General features: G+C 44.6%; 1 protein-coding gene and 1 long non-coding RNA gene across 6 annotated transcripts in view; one reads left to right on the top strand and one right to left on the bottom strand.

Annotated features, from left to right (window-relative positions):
• The window catches only part of LOC125618817, a 20,017-nt gene extending 11,898 nt beyond the window's left edge, over positions 1–8,119 (bottom strand). For both annotated transcript variants that reach the window (XR_007350186.1, XR_007350185.1), the window contains exon 1: positions 7,804–8,119. This is a non-coding gene — a long non-coding RNA (uncharacterized LOC125618817). The remainder of the gene's footprint in view (positions 1–7,803) is intronic.
• A 36-nt stretch (positions 8,120–8,155) lies between these two features.
• Positions 8,156–16,144, top strand: part of Tbc1d8 (TBC1 domain family member 8) — a 112,845-nt gene continuing 104,856 nt past the window's right edge. For 2 of the 4 annotated variants that reach the window (XM_048810256.1, XM_015499673.2), the window contains exon 1: positions 8,176–8,485. In XM_048810256.1, coding sequence (XP_048666213.1) covers positions 8,359–8,485 — 127 coding nt within the window. In that variant the 5' untranslated portion in view covers positions 8,176–8,358. Of the gene's footprint in view, positions 8,486–16,144 lie in introns of all 4 variants that reach the window. The other 2 variants (XM_015499671.2, XM_015499672.2) reach the window with 2 other exon arrangements.

Consider the following 16,144-nt stretch of genomic DNA (forward strand, 5'->3'; position numbering starts at 1 on the left):
CAAAAAAAAAAAAAAAAAAAGTTAAATTAATGTAAAACTGAAAACAACTACATTTAGTAACTAATTCAAAATGAATGAAAGTCTGCAGATAACACAAGTGACAATTTTGGTAAGAACTGATCAGTGTTACTTAGGAACAGAAAACAGAAATGTCTTACAATTTCCCTCTTGCTTTGGGCCTACTATTCTCAGAACACTCAGGTTTTGTTGCCCATTTCTAGCTCCTTTTCATTTTTACTGCTTTGTAGGTGTGAAGGGAAGGGCAAGGGGCAGGCTGGGCCTTGTGACAGGGACCTGAGCCAGGGCTGTTGGTCTAGGAGAGGGATCCCAGGCCAGTGCCACCCCTGAGTACAAGCCAGAGTCACACAGATAGCATTGTATGGCACAGTTCCTCCTTTCTGTGAGAAGAGGGTTTTTTCATTGTGGTAATTAGTATTTTTTTCTTATTTATTTTAATACTTATTTTAATTATGCAAATCTATAAGATATTATAATTTGATACACATATACAGTATGTAATGATCAAATCTTAAACATTTTAAGTCAATTTCTTTTTTTCTTTTTTTTTTAAAGAGAGAGTGAGAGAGGGAGAGAGAGAGAGAGAGAGAGAGAGAGAGAGAGAGAGAGAGAATTTTAATACTTATTTTTTAGTTTTCGGCGGACACAACATCTTTGTTTGTATGTGGTGCTGAGGATCAAACCCGGGCCACACGCATGCCAGGCGAGTGCGCTACCGCTTGAGCCACATCCCCAGCCCCTTAAGTCAATTTCTTTTAAAACATTTCTTAGTTGTTGATGTACATAATATCTTTATTTATATTTATTTATTTTATTTTTATGTGGTGCTGAGGATCGAACCCAGGGCCTCACGCATACAAGGCAAGCGCTCTACTGCTGAGTCACAACTCCAGGCCATTTTAAGTCAATTGTAATCAACAAATAATAATTGTACATATTTATGGGGTGTGATATTTTAATACATGTATACAGTAGGTACAGATCAAATTGAGGTAATTAATGCATCCATTTTTCTTTTTTTTGGTACAGGGATTGAACCCAGGGACATTTAACCACTGAGCCATATCTCCAGCCCTTTTTATTCTTTATTTTGAGACGGGGACTCCCTAAGTTGCTGAAGGTAGCCACGAACTTGTGATCCTCCAGCCTCAGCTTGCTGAGTCGCTGGGATTACAGGCATGAGCCACCCTTCCCAGTGCTTTTCCATCCCTTTATCATTACTTTGTATTTGGAGCCTTTGAGCTCCTCTGAAAAGAGATTTTTGAGGTTTCTCACCAAACCCATGGGCATTTCAGCCAGTCCCCACCAGCTCCGTTCATGGTACCACAAACCTGTGGTGGTTATGAAGTTTTTGTTTTGTTTTGTGATGCTGAGGATTGAAACCAGGGCCTTACACGTTAGACAAGTATTTTATCACTGAGCTACATCCTTAGCCTTTTTATTTTTATTTTTTTTGGTACCAGGGATTGAATTCAGGGGCACTCAACCACTGAGCCACATCCCCAGCCCTACTTTGCATTTTATTTACAGACAGGGTCTCACTGAGTTGCTAAGCGCCTCGCTTTTGCTGAGGCTGGCTTTGAACTCATGATCCTCCTGCCTCAGCTTCCTGAGCCACTGGGATTACAGGCCCTTTTTATTTTTTTATTTTGAGGTAGGGCCTCACTAAATTGCTGAGGCTGGCCTTGAACTTACAATCCTTCTGCTTCAGCCTCCTGAATAGCTGTGATTGCAAACATGTGCCATGGTTGTGAAGTTTTGAATGGTGGTGTGCTATCTTTGACTGTTCGTGTCCCTACATTCAGCTTGCTGTGTCCCTTACCCCTGTGATTGTTCTCAGATTGCCACAGGGATAGATGTGTCCTAAACATGACTGCTTCTCTAGATGTGCCTCACCAATGGCTTCAGGCTAAGGACTAGCATCTTTTCTTGCCTCAGGGTATAAGTTCAGTGGAGCATTTTTGTCCAGGGTAGGAGGGGGAAAGTATCTTTGAAGGTCCTTTACTTTTTTAACTTCTCTCTGCTTTTTCTACCTTTCAACTACAGTGAAATGATTTCAGCATCCTGACAACCCTGTGCCCCTTTGTACTGCTTCAGTATGATTTTCAAAGAGTTGAAAATGTGGCTGTCATTGTAAATATAAAATGAACATGGGGGCTGGGGATGTGGCTCAAGTGGTAGCGCGCTCGCCTGGCAATGCGTGCGGCCCGGGTTCGATCCTCAGTACCACATACAAACAAAGATGTTGTGGCCGCCAAAAAGTAAAAAAATAAATAAATATTAAAAAATTCTCTCTCTCTCTCTTAAAAAAAAAAAATGAACATGGGCCAGAGATTTTTTTCAGCTCCTTCATTGATAAGGAAATCAGTAATGTGTTAAGATTAATTCGAAGGAGAATATAAAGAACAGATATATAGGCATAAATGTGGATATTATAATACATTTATTATAATAATCATTTCATTTATGTAATATTATTTTATATTATATATAAATTTTACATCTATAATTATAGTAATTTAAGAATATTAATATTCTAATCATATCAGGGGTGTCAATATGGACCAAAGTTTACTGGCATTGCTTTAGACAAGAATCATTTCCATTACCATCTGTTTTTAACAAGTTACCTTCTAATGTGTTCAGTAGTTTTCAGCATGTTCACAGTATATTCATAAGCACCACCACATTTTTCCAAAATATTTTCATCACCCTGGTATGTAATACAATAAATTATGGATGATTATATGCATATTTGTAAATATCACTGAATCCAATCTTACATTTCATCCTTCTTGGTCGAACACTCTAGAATTTAATCCCCTACTCAATCCTCAGCTGCCTCCCAACACATGTGGGCAACATTTTCCAACTGGCTCAGGATATGATCTGCTTCTACTTCCCCATCCCCTGACTGTCCTTCAGTCCTGCTGTGGGCTCTGCTGGGAGTTTCCTTTCATGGTGGTCCTGGGGTTGGTGAGGTACACGGGGGAAGGTCTGGAGAATAGGCATTCACGTGAAGGCCCTGGTGAAGTCGCCTGAGGTTTTCATGTAAGTGAAGGCAAATTTCCTCCTGTGGTGAGAAAAGGCTACTTTGTAGGCAAGGGAAGCTTGGGATTTGGATCTGACCAAATGGTCTCTTCACAAGCCTAGTGTCCTACTCCTTCCCAATCAGGGTCCCCATCTTAGCCAAGGAACTTGCTAAGGTTGAGCAGGTCACCTCTGCAACAGTTCTGTCACCTGCACAATTATGTTTAGGATCTGAAGAAGACTTGTCTGTCCTCTGGTTATACAGACAAGGGATTCTTTGAATTTTGCCATATGGAGACCTTGAAATGGGAATTTAATTGTTCATGCTCATTTGTTTTTTTATAATTCTCCCAGGGCACACAGGAACAGCCATCTAATTCTACAATCTTTTGTGATCATTTCTGTTGCCACAGAAATCATGTTTAACACCAGCAAGAGCCCCAAATCCTTGTCCTCCTTCCTCTCCTCTGCTACCATCAGTACTAATTTGAGTCCTCCTGCTGCTGCTGAGTGGCATGGGTTACTAGCCTTCCTTCTGTTCCCTACACATGCACAGATCTGTGCATAACCCAGCCAGAATTCCACAATGAGGAACTGTGGTCACTCTTGGTATCAGCCAGGGTGGGCAACAAACAGAATCTGCCTCTGAATGTTGGAATAAATGTGCTGCTGAACAGCTATGGGCAGGATTTGGGAAGCATCTGTATTCATTTGCTGGGATGGCCATATAGAAGTCCCACAAACTAGGTGGTTTAAACACAGAAAGAGTGTTGGAAGGGGCTGAGATCCAGGCTGGTTCCTTCTGAGGATGCTAGGCAAGGACTGCTCCAGATCTTTCTCTTAGCTTCTGGTACTTTTTTGGCATAACCCCAGTCTTCTTGTGGCATTCTCCCTGTGAGTCTGGCTGTTCAAATTTCCCCTTTTTGCAAGGATACCTATCTTATTGAATTAAAATTCGCCCTAATAATCTCATTTTAAACTAATTACATCTGCAGTGACTATATTTCCAATTATGTCACATTCTGAGTTACTGGGATTTAGGACTTCCACATATGGATTTGGGGGGGACAAAATACAATTCATTACACCATCAAGGGGTGATGAGCACGCAGAAATAACTCACAATAGGAAGTTGTTGGCACCTGTGTTGGATGTTCTCCATCACCTCCTCCAGCTACCCTCTCCGACTTTCTCCACCTTGCTCTGTGCTGGGAAGCTGACGTCTGAAACCTGACCTCCCAGAAGTCTGATTTGGGTAATGTGAGACATAGGTAGGAGCTTTGGGGGTGGGAAGGGAGAAGTCAGGCTGTAGTACCCCGTGGTGCCCTTCCCATCCCCTCGCAACACTTTTCATATTCCTGTGTCTCCATGATTCTTTCCTACTTAATATTGGGCAGGTAAAAGCTTAATAATGTTTAAAACACGGGTGAATGTGTGTAGATTGTGTCAGGAGCACATTCAGTAGTACTAGCTGATGCTCATGAGAGCTTGCAGTGTGTCTTGTCTGTGCTGTTATAACAGAAAACCACAGACTGGGGGATTTACAAAGAACAGAAATTTTATTTGGTATTGGAAGCTGAGACATCCAAGAGCATGGCACCAGCATCTGGCGAGGGCCTTCATGCTGTGTCATCCCTGGTACAGGGCAGAAGGGCAAGAGAGGGAGAGCAGGAGACAGGGACAAATTTGCTTTTATAATAAAGCTTCTCTTGTGATAACTAACACACTCCTGAGATAATGACATTAATCCATTCATCCATTAATTCAATCCATTCCTAAGAAGAGGTGACCTAATAACCTCTTAAAGGTCCCACCTCTCAACACTATTCCATTGGGGACTAAGTTCCTAACCCGTGACCTTTGGAGATATAGTCAAACCATAGCATTATATATTCCAAGTGCTTAAGTATATACTACTCTGCATAGTTATACAAGGGAGGTGCTGTAAGTATTCCAATTCTGTGACTGCATAAACTGAGGTTCACTGGGATTTCTATCTTGCCCAAGGTCAAGGTCACACAGCTAACTAGCAGCAAGTTTGGGATTTGATGTAGGGCTGCCAGCCTGCACAGGCTGCCCCAAACCACAATGCCATATTTGTCGATCTGTTCCCATCTAGCAATGGTGGTTCTGTGGAGCTTTCTCGGTCCCCTTCCTCAGGAGCTCGCCATTCACACTGTGTGTTTTCACTCCTCCCTGGATACGTGGCTTTTGATTTCTACTACACCTTTCTGCATCTGTTTCCCTACCTGTGAGTTCTTTAGGGCAGGCCCATCTCCCATTTATTTCTGCAACTTCAGGGCCTAGAAGGATATTGGAGAGTGGCAGGTGCCAGAGAATATTTCTGGAAGGAATATTTTCTTGTCATCCCTGACTGTTGTGTACACCTTTGTGTACCCTAGGCCCCTGATTATATCTGACTCCCTTAGTTTTTTTCCCCCCAGAGGAAATTTGTCTGTGGCTGGTCAGTCCTTGACCACTGGCTTCTCTGCTGCCCAGGTGAGTGGTCTTGACTGTTCCCTTTCCCGCAGGGCTCTCTATCAAATCTGATCAGGGTTTCTGCTTCTTTTTATTTTTCCTTTTGGTACCAGGGATTGAACCAGGGGCTTTCAACCACTGAGCCACATCATCAGCCCATTTTATTTTATTTTTTTAAATTTTGAGACAGGGTCTAGCTAAGTTGCTAAGGCTGTGTTTGAACTTGTGATCCTCCTGCCTCAGCCTCTCACACTACTGGGATTATAGTCATGGACACCCCACTCAACTACTCAGGGTTTCTGAGGTGATCCTTTTGGTCCTCTGCAAACAGGTTCCTAGGCTTTTTTTTTTTTTTTTTTTTTTTGTGGTGCTAGGGATTTAACCCAGGGCCTTGTGCATGCAAGGCAGGCACTCTACCTACCACCTGAGCTATATCCCCAGCCCAGTTCCTAGGCTTTTGTAAAGGTTCCATTTGGTCTTCGGTGTCCTGTAAGGATTTCACTAACACTTTTAAGTTCTGTCCTAGTTAACAGTCACACTGTAAGGGATACCTTTGTTAAAACTGAGGTGCTGGGATATTCCGATAGACTTTTTCTTTGCCTCTTTGGCTAGGGTGTTGGATTTAACTGCTTCCCTATGGAGACTGCTCTGAGCGCCACCCGCCCTTCATGTTCAAGGACAGTTATGTGTCTTTTTCTAAAATAGCCTTGAGAAAATACTCATTTTAAATGTTTTTATTAGTACATTATACTTATTCATAATAGTGGGGTGGTGACATATTCATAGATGCATATGACATAATTTTGTTCCATTTCAATCCCCAGTACTGGCCCTTTCCCTCCCTATCCCCTTCCTCTATGCTACTGATTTTCCTTCCATTTATTTATTGTTTTTTAATTGCTGCATTACAGTTATATATAAAAGTGAAATTTGCTGTGATATAGTCACGCATGCATACAGCATAGTTTGGTCCATTTTGTTCCACAGTTCCACCCTCTAATCCCTCCTCCATTCCCCTTGATCCCTCTCCTCTACCCACTATTCTCCCTTCTGTTTTCATGGGATTCCCCCCTTCTTAAATTTCCTCATTCCTCTCTAGCTTCTGCCTATGAGAAAAAACATTCTAGCCTTGACTTTCTGAATTTTGTTCATTTCACTTAACAAATTCTCCAGTTTCATCCATTTACCAGCAAATGACATAATTTCATTCTTCTTCATGGCTGAGTAAAACTCCACAGTGTACATATAACGTATTTTCATTATTCATTCATTTGTTGATGGGCACCTGGGCTGTTCTTCGATTTGACTATTGTGCATGCTCTGCAAATATTGACCTATCACTACAGAATGCTAATTTTAGTTCTTTTGGATAAATACAAGGAGTAAGATACCTGGGTCATATGGTGGTTCCATTCCTAATCTTTTGAAGATTCTCCACAGTGTTTTCTAAAGGGGTTGCACTAATTTGCAATCCCACCAACAATGTACATTTCCCATCCACCTCCTTGCTAGCATTTATTATTATTTGTATTGTTGATGATTGCTATTCTGACTGGAGTGAGATGAAATTTCAGTGACGTTTTGATTTGCATTTCCCTGATTGCTAGGGACTTTGAACATTTTTTCATATATTTGTTGGCCCTTTATGTTTCTTCTTTTGAGAAATGTCTGTTTAGATCTTTTGCCCATCTACTAATTGGGTTATTTGTTTTTGGGTGTGTGTGTGTGTGTGTGTGTTTAGTTCTTTATACATTTTTGCATATTAATCCCTTGTCAGAAGAGTAGATGGCAAAATTTTCTCCCATTCTATAGGCTATCTCTTCCCGCTCTTGTTTCCTTTGCCGTGCAGAAGCTTTTTAATCTGAAGTTATTCTACTTATTGATTCTTGGTTTTATTTCTTGAGTTTTAGGAGTCTTATTAAGGAAGTCAGTGTCTGAGCCAATATGTCCTCACTCTAGGGTTTCTTCTAGCAGTTGCAGTGGTCTGACACTTGCTGCCTTTTCTGCAGCTCCGGCGGTTCCCTTGTGAGAGCCTCACACATGTCTTAGAAGTAATGATATCTGAGTGATGGATATGCCAGTCATTCTGATAGGATCATTGCACGCTCTACACATGTACTGAAATATCATTTAGTGCCTCTTAAATATGAACGAGTATGACGTGTCAATTAAAAAATTGTTTAAAAGTGTGCCGTGTTAAAAAATTCGAACAAATTGTTTTTAATTTTCATGCTATTTTTGGGTGATTTAAACAATGTTATTTGAAACCAAACGTACTTGGGTGTACTGGCCTGCACTCCTGCATTCCGTCCCTCCCAGGACAAACGGCTCTGGGTTGGCCAGCAGGACGTCGTTTCCCCTAGGTCCTTCACACCACTTCGAACCAGGTCGTGGGGGCCGCTCCGCCACCCGAGCTCTTTCCCAGGAGCGGCGGCCCAGGGCCGGAGCGCGGCGCTGCCCAGGCGCTCCTGGCGATCTCGGTGGGGCCTGGAGGGAGGGGACCTGGCAGCGGGATCGGACTTCCTCCCTCCACTCCGGAACTGTGAGCCCGAGCGGCCGGGACGCGGAAACCCCGGGAGGCGCCGCAGGAGCCGGCGGGGCGGGGGCGCCGGGGGGCGGGGCCGGGGGGCGGGGCCGCGCGTGGGCTGCGCCGGGTGCGCGGGGCGAGCTGCTCCCGCTGCGCTCCCGGGACTGCGAGTGCTGGGCACCGGCCGGTCTGCGGTCCCCGCGCGCAGCCGCCGCTGCCGCCTCCTCCCGAGCGCTTGGGGCCCGGTGCGGCCGGTGGCCGCGGCGATGTGAACCGGGGCTCTCGAGCGCGGCCGGATCGCCGCGATGTGGCTCAAGCCCGAGGAGGTGCTGCTGAAGAACGCCCTGAAGCTCTGGGTGACCCAGAAGAGCAGCTGCTACTTCATCCTACAGCGGCGCCGCGGGCACGGCGAGGGGGGCGGTCGCCTCACCGGTAAGGGGCTCGCTGGGGTGGGCCGGGCCCCGGGCCTCGCTCCCTGCCGGGCCCGCAGCTCCCAGCCCGGGGCTGAGTCGCAGGTGGCGATTTCACAGGAGACACCGGGCCAGAACGGCCCTGCCTCGGGTTTGTTTTCCTTTCTTCTGCATTTCTCGTGCAAGCTCCCGAGGAGGTTGAGCCAGAGGGACTCGCGGGCTGGTGCATTTTCCCGGGTGAGGCAGGTGTCTTTGCCACCTGGCCGGGTGAGCACCTGGAGGTCAGACTAGGTTCCAGGAATTGGAGAAGAAACGCCAACTGGAGCTTGGCTACAGGGCGCGCGGGATGGGGGACGGTGGGGGGATGCCCCCTGGGAGGAGAGGGGACTTCTGTGCTGGGTGCCAGGTGACAGCGGGGCCTCAGGGCAGGCCTGGACTTGGCCATCTGGACGTGGCTGAGGCTCCAGGTGGTGTCGCGGCCAGGGACTCACGGCCAGCCCATGGTGAGGCGCAGCTTGGGAGGTCTGGTGTGTGGGCCTGGGACTGTCTCTTCTTGCCTAGGGGAAACTGAGGCAGTGTGATTCCCAAGCTTATGATCTTAGCAAAAATAAGCATAGGTTCCACCCCTTCAGTGTCTTCTGAGGAATGATAGGAAAAACAAAACAAAACAACAAAAACCAAAACCAGACAAAGAAACCTCAGGCTTGTGAAGTTGATGAAAAACAAGGCTTTTTTTTTTTTTTCCTAAAAGTTATGATCCAAAGCTTTTGGAAATTGAGGCCAGCTTGCATTCGCTAGAATGCCTGTTTAAACAGATCAATGAAGGAAAATTCGGTTGTACTTAGGGGACCTATCTGAAATTTTCCAGTTGCAAAATCTGAATAATAGTGACCTTTTGTCACAGCCCTCCTACGGAGAAAAGCAAAGTTGGAAAAGTCAAAGGAACAGGATTGGGTCCCCAGGTTAACTGTTCATGACTCTTGGGCCAGTCTGGGGAAGGCTTTATCCAGGTCTTGTCAAGTAGGGGAAATGGACCAACATGGCAAAACCAAAAGTTCAAGGGGAGTTACCTCTGGTAATTTAAGCTCAGAGAAAGCTGGCAGCTTGTTTTGTTAGAGGAGGGAGACTTGACAGAGACCCCAGGAGTGGGTAGGAGTTGGCAGGATTCTAGGTGGAAGGGGCAGTGGAGGGTTCTGGATGGAAGTGGGGTGAGGCAGTGGGGGATCAGTGGTCCTGGTGGGTAGCAGATGCAGTAGGGCAGGAAGCCATAGGGGCCTGGGAGGGCCTCTGAGCTGCACAGTGGTGCCTAGTACCCTGGCCCTTGGGAAATGGAGCGTGGTGGAGCTTTGCAGGGCCCAGCAGAGGCGAAGAGGCTGGAGAGGGGTTTGTGCCCTGTTCACTGATGGTAGTGTATCTTAATTTATGGTGCCTTAAGTAGGGTACCTGGTTTACAGTAGTCAAGGGTGAGTATAGGGCTTGTAGATTTTCGAAGTAGGAAGCACAGGACGATTGTCCTACACATGCTGGGATTCTGTGTGCTGCTTTAAGAAAGATCTATGAGGGCTGATGAATGAAGGCCTGTCGCCACAAGGTTATCCACATCAGGCAGGCTCTAGATGTGGAGAGCAAAGCTGCTCGTACAGTACCTGGTTGTGCTTTGCTTCAGGCCCTCTTGTTTCTGACTCTGGTGTCCAGGGTCTACCTGTAATGAATTCTGTCTGATATGGACCCCTTGTCCTTGCATTGTCTAACCAGGCAGGTCTCATGTTGTAATAGCCAGGCTTTGGTCTTTCTTGGTTTGAACTTGAACTTGCTGTGAATGTACAGAACATTCTTAAAGGCAACAGTAACTACAACGAGAGAGAGAGAGAGAGAGAGAGAGAGAGAAGAAGAAGAAGAAGAAGAAGAAGAAGAAGAAGAAGACGACGACGACGAAGACGACAATTTGCTTTATTTTTTAGAGACCCAGAACCTCCTGTTGATTGTGCAAGGATGACATTTCCTATGTAGCCTGATATTGACCTTTGAGCATTTAGCCCTGAGGCAAGTGGCTTGGCTGTGCCAGATGAGCCACCCAGACCTACAGTATCACCATTGTGCTAGTCTTCCTGGGGCCACTTATGGATGCTGTAAAGTCAAGACTGATTGGCCACAGGGCAGCTTCATGTTGGTGGTTTTAGGAAAATGTGGAAATCCAATGTGACAGACTTGGCAACTTAAGAGTTTAAAACTTGGATTTAGTTTATGAAAATAGTGGGAACTGAAGCGAAAACATTGTGACTGATTAGTTTTTGGTTTTGTTTTATTTTTTTCATTGCTGGGGATTGAACATAGCATCTCCAGCAAGCAAGGCAAGCACTCCACCACTGAACTACATTCCCAGTCCTTTTTTATTTTTTGCTGTAAAGTCTCCCTAAATTGTCTGGGTTCTTTGAAGTTGTGATCCTCCTGCCTCATGCTCCTGAGTAGTTAGGATCGTAAGTGTGTGCCTCCATGCTGGGTTACTGTTCTTTGGAGGCGAGCAAATGGAGGGGGCAAAGAAGGGTTGGAAATAAAATGTGAGGGTGCAGTAATCAAAAAGTATATTTTTATTGAAGTGCTAAATTTGCTATCAGGTAGAAGTTTAAACATAAGATCTGGAGTCTACTGTGATATGAATTACCCAACTTCAGAAATATAAGTTTTTGTTTCATTGAGGATTATCACTTGCCAATCTACTTACACACACACACACACACACACACACACACACACTCACTATACACCTCTCAGTTTTATTTTTCTCCATAACTTTTTTACTTTCTAACATGTAATATACTTACATATTTTCTCCATAGTTTTTCCAAACTTAATTACCTATTTCTGAGGGCAGGTATTTTATCTATGATTATGCCTAGCATATAACATATGCTGAGTCAACATTTTTCAGGGCTTTTTTTTTTCTTGTGTGTGTGTGTGTGTGTGTGTGTGTTTGCTTCTAGGTTGAACCCAATTTTATCCCCCCCCCTTTAAAAATTTTAGACAGGGTTTTGTTAAGTTGCTTAGGGCATTGCTAAAGTTGGGGAAGCTGGCTTTGAACTTATGGTCTTACTGTCTCATCCTCTTAAATTGCTGGGATTACAGGCATGTGCCAGCACATTTTTATAGGTGCATTATAATTATATATACTAGTGGAATTTGTTGTTACATATTACTACATGCACACAGTGTACCAATATAAGTTGATCCATATCGTTCCCCAGTATTTCCCCTTTCAGTAAACACTTGTAGGATGAAGAGATGGATGAATGCATATACAAATGATAGATCCCTCCCACTTTTTTCTTAAAGTTGGATGGGTGCAGAGGCCCAGCTTTTCCAACTGAGGCTGAGCTGATGGAATGGAACAGGAATATCCCCTGTCTCCTCTCTGCTTCCTGTTTACCTGGCAGTCTGACCACTTGGGAAGTGGGAGGGGTGGGGGGTGGGAAACAGAGTCCTTCTCCTCCTCCTCCATCTCTCTCTCTCTCTGTCTTTTTCCCTTGTAGCTCCTGCTTTTGAGGGTGGGGGGAGTATTGTGGGCACTATGGCACTGACTTCTCAGGTGGCCAGGCACAGACGGGCTAACCTTGCCGTCTCTTGGAACCTCTTTCTTTTTCTTTAATTTTTAAAATTTTAATTTTTGGTGCATTGTAGTTATAACCAATAGTAGGGTTCATTTTGACATATTCATAGATGCATAGAACATAGTTTTCTGCATTTCAATCCCCAATACAGTCCTGTTCTCTACCCTTCCTCCATACTATTGGTCTTTTAATTTTTTATATTTATTTATTTATTTGTGGTGCTGGGGATTGAACTCAGGGACTTGTGTGGATTGAACTCAGGGACTTGTGCACGTGAGGCAAGAACTTTACTAACTGAGCTATATCCCCAGCCCCTTGAATTTATTCTTAATTGGTCCATTATAGTCATATATAAAACTGGAATGCCTTGTGATATATTCACACACGTACATAGTGTAATTTGGTCTATGTTATTTCCCAGTTCTTCCCCCTTTTCCTCCCCACCTCCTCATGCTTGGTCCTCTGCTTCTGCTTTACAGCTCTTCCTTGTATTCTTGGGAGATCCCCTTTTTAATTCCTTATTTTGGGGGTGGGGGTGTTGGGGAGGGCAGGAGGAAGACCTGACTGGAAAATGCAGTCTGGGGCTCTGGGCAGTACTGAGGCTGCCACCTGGCCCTCAGGTTGGAGTGTGGTGTGTTCAGTATTATGAGGTGTTTCCAGAGTTCTGCAGACAGAAGCAATTTTGCCCCACAGGTAAGGAAGTACAGTTATCCAGTGTTCACAGTCTCCAGCCCGTGGGAATATTTCTTATAAATGTTCGGTCTGCTCGGAGAGAACAAAGAGAGGGAGAAGTTAGTGTGGGGAGGCAGTGGACAGAAAGAACACCCAGGCCACAGCTGTCCCTCCCCCACAGCTCTCTGAAGCCCTTCAAGATGGGATAAGTGTAACTCTAAAGACCAAATATCATTGCTCAGATGTGCCCTTCTGAAGGATTTTATTTTTCAGTGTCCGATTACGTGTATGCCTGATGCCTGTATAACCTTGCAACTCTTTGCCCTAAGAGAATGGCCATTGTGAAGTTATAACATGAATCAACTATTGATGTTTGCAGAAAGCATACCTTCAACCCCTGTTCTCATCATTGCATTTGAACCAGTGATGGGCTAAACGATTCCCTAAACAATTAGGGTCAAGGGAGGAAGATGGTGTAGTGGAAAATTGTGGGTAATGCTGGCTTTGAGTCAAGGTGAGTCTGTTGGTTACAAATCTGGATTGAGAGGCCCGGGGCTCGTTTACTCGGTTCTTGGCGCCTTAGTTAATGACTCGGCCTTAAGATGGGGTGATGCTGACAGTTTCTCTGGAGGGTTAGAAACTGTTCCCCATTAGGCTTTGCCATTTTTTTCTTTCCACTAGGAGTGCATGAAGCTTCCAATTAAAGTAAAGGTTAGAATTAAACAATAAACATTGAGAGCATAACTTGTACTTGACATCTTGTTGGTTTGTAAAAAGAAAAACGAAGTAATATTTAACAAAAGTGAATGACATGAGGGCTTTTGGGAATAAAGATGTAAAGAAGTTTGTTGTAGTGAGGGACACAAGAAATAATCATTTATCTAATAGAAAGTGCTGTATTTCTTAAGTATAATTAAAAGATTAAATATTTAAAAGCACGTTGGGTTAAGTATTGCCCAATGGCCAACTAACGGGTATTTTGCAAGATTTGGGTACTGGGCTTCTTTGACCATATAAATAGAGAACTTCACCTGGCGTTTGTTCATGCGTTGATTATATAGCCCATGCTGTGCCTAACGTGAATTGTCTTTTGCCTTTGGAGTCAGGTCCCCAAAACTAGGGGCTTCCTGTGAGCTCCCAAGCCTGCTCAGTATGACTCACTCTGTCAGAAGGCTGGAAACTGGTGGAGCCCAGCATGCAGCTAACAAAACTAACAGGGGTTCTAACCTCCAGCAGGACTGGAGTCCTGCTCAGGTAGCTGAATTTGTTGGTGCCTTTTATTTCAACCAGTCTTTGGCTCAGCACCACAGCCGGGGGCCTTGTGCAGGAGTCCCAGGTGTTGGCTCTAAAGTTTTCCATGCTTTGGTCTTGTTTCCTCAAAGCACCATAAGGAAGAAATCGCAAATAAAGGAAGTAGTTTGAATTTAGATGCACAAAACTGAAGAATGCAATGGGTAAAATAAGTGATACATCTTTAAGGACTGATAAACCTTTAATAAACACTTTGAGGTTTCCAAGAATTGTAGTTAATGAGAGCGTAATAGAGGCCCCGTATCTGTAATTAGATAATCAAAGGAGGCATACACTGTGTCACTCCAGGACGTCATAAGCAGTACAGATTGTGTACCTCTTATGTGGGTAGCAAGGCTAGTTCTTTCAGTCTGATTGGGACTCCTTGAGAAGAGTGGAAACCCTGGGTTAACCCTTTGTGGTATCTTTTCAAGTATTTATTTCCTAGCAGCAAAGGACCAAGGGTGTTATGATTGTGACTCCACATACTGGTGGCATTGGGTGAATTAGGAATTCGTTGAAAATGATTGTAGTAAACCTGACAGTATTCCAGCAGATTTTCCCTGGTTTTGAAAACTCTTGTCGGTTGTGTTAAAAAGCAGCCATGAACATATTGTCATGCTCCTGGAGTTGCAGGAGCTCAACCTGCCTGGGTCTCAGGCTGCTTCTCCTCCACCTTCTGCTCTTAGGTATGGACCCTCCAGTGGCAGGCAGTTTTCTCTGCTGGGAATTTCACCAGCTGTCCCCTCGGCGTCGATGTCCTTGTCTCCCCGGCTGCCCAGCAACTTCTCTTTACCCTTGGATCTCAGCCTGAGCTCCACTTCCTGGAAACCTGCCCCTTCCCTTGCTCTAAAGCCTGGTCACCTGATCCTCTTGTACTGCCTTCCACTTTGTTTTATAGCACCTGCCACTCTTTGTCTGGTGGCAGCTTTTGGTAGCTTTATCTGATTAGAGATAACCAGAGCAGGAGTTCTAGGAGAGAGGTCCCAGGTCTTTGTCCTTTCTGCTCTGCCTCCAGCACCAGAATAATGGTTCTTGATAAATATTTGTTGAACACACAGGTATCTAAGTGGAATGGAGAGACGGGAGCCTGTGCAGTCGAGATGTTGGACCTCAGCCTGGAAATGGAATCATGCAGAACACAGGAAGAAGTAACACAGGCTGTTCTTCACTTTCTCAGGCCAGCGCTATAAGGACCAGCGGTAGCTTCTTGGCTGATCCAGCCCAGCTGTTAGAAATACTCGTCGTCGGTACCCTTCTTGTCAACGATTCCATCAGAGCCAGAATCATCCCCCCTGTACATCAGCAGCCAATTAACAGCTTTGCCAATTTGAGTCATTTGTATCCCTGAGCATTTGGTGGGTCATTTGTTCTGCTGGATTTTATTATTATTTTTTTCCTGCCTCCTTCTTTCTACTTAAAAAAAAAAAAAAGGTGTGTGTGGGGGGGAGTCAACAAAAGAATACACAGTCCCCTAATAAGATTTCCTTATGACAGGTATGGCATTTTGTGGCTGGTTTCTAATATGAAATCTTCCATGTGCATAAGAGTATGTGCTATGAATGTAAAGCATAAATAACAGAATGAACACGATATGCCCGCCACCTGTTACCAAAAACACAAAACAAAACAGAATTCTCCATGCCTGAGAGACCCCTTCTGTTTCTCTGATCATGTTTCCCATCCCTGCCTTATGGGAACCATGCTCCTGAATTATACTGCCTTGTTTTGTTTTTTTTTTTTTTTTGGAAATGGGGATTGAACTCAGGGGCCCTTGGCCATCCCCCACCCTATTTTGTATGTTATTAGAGACAGGGTCTCACTGAGTTGCTTACCGCCTCGGTTTGTTGAGGCTGACTTTGAACTCACGATCCTCCTGTCTCAGCCTCCTGAGCTGCTGGGATTCCAGTGTGGCCGCCTTGCTTTTCTTCATGTTTTAACATACTTGTAGGTATCCCAACTTGATACATGGGTTAGTTTTGTGTGATCTTGTAACTTTATATAAGGGGGCTCATACTTCATACTTCCTGTGCTTTCCGGTAGCTTGGTGAGCCTCCCCCCTCTGATGTGGCACCATGGCGACACATGAAGCTGTGGTTCACTCATTTCCATCA

Source organism: Marmota marmota, unplaced genomic scaffold, assembly GCF_001458135.2.
Source record: "Marmota marmota marmota unplaced genomic scaffold, marMar, whole genome shotgun sequence".
Lineage (NCBI taxonomy): Eukaryota > Metazoa > Chordata > Mammalia > Rodentia > Sciuridae > Marmota > Marmota marmota.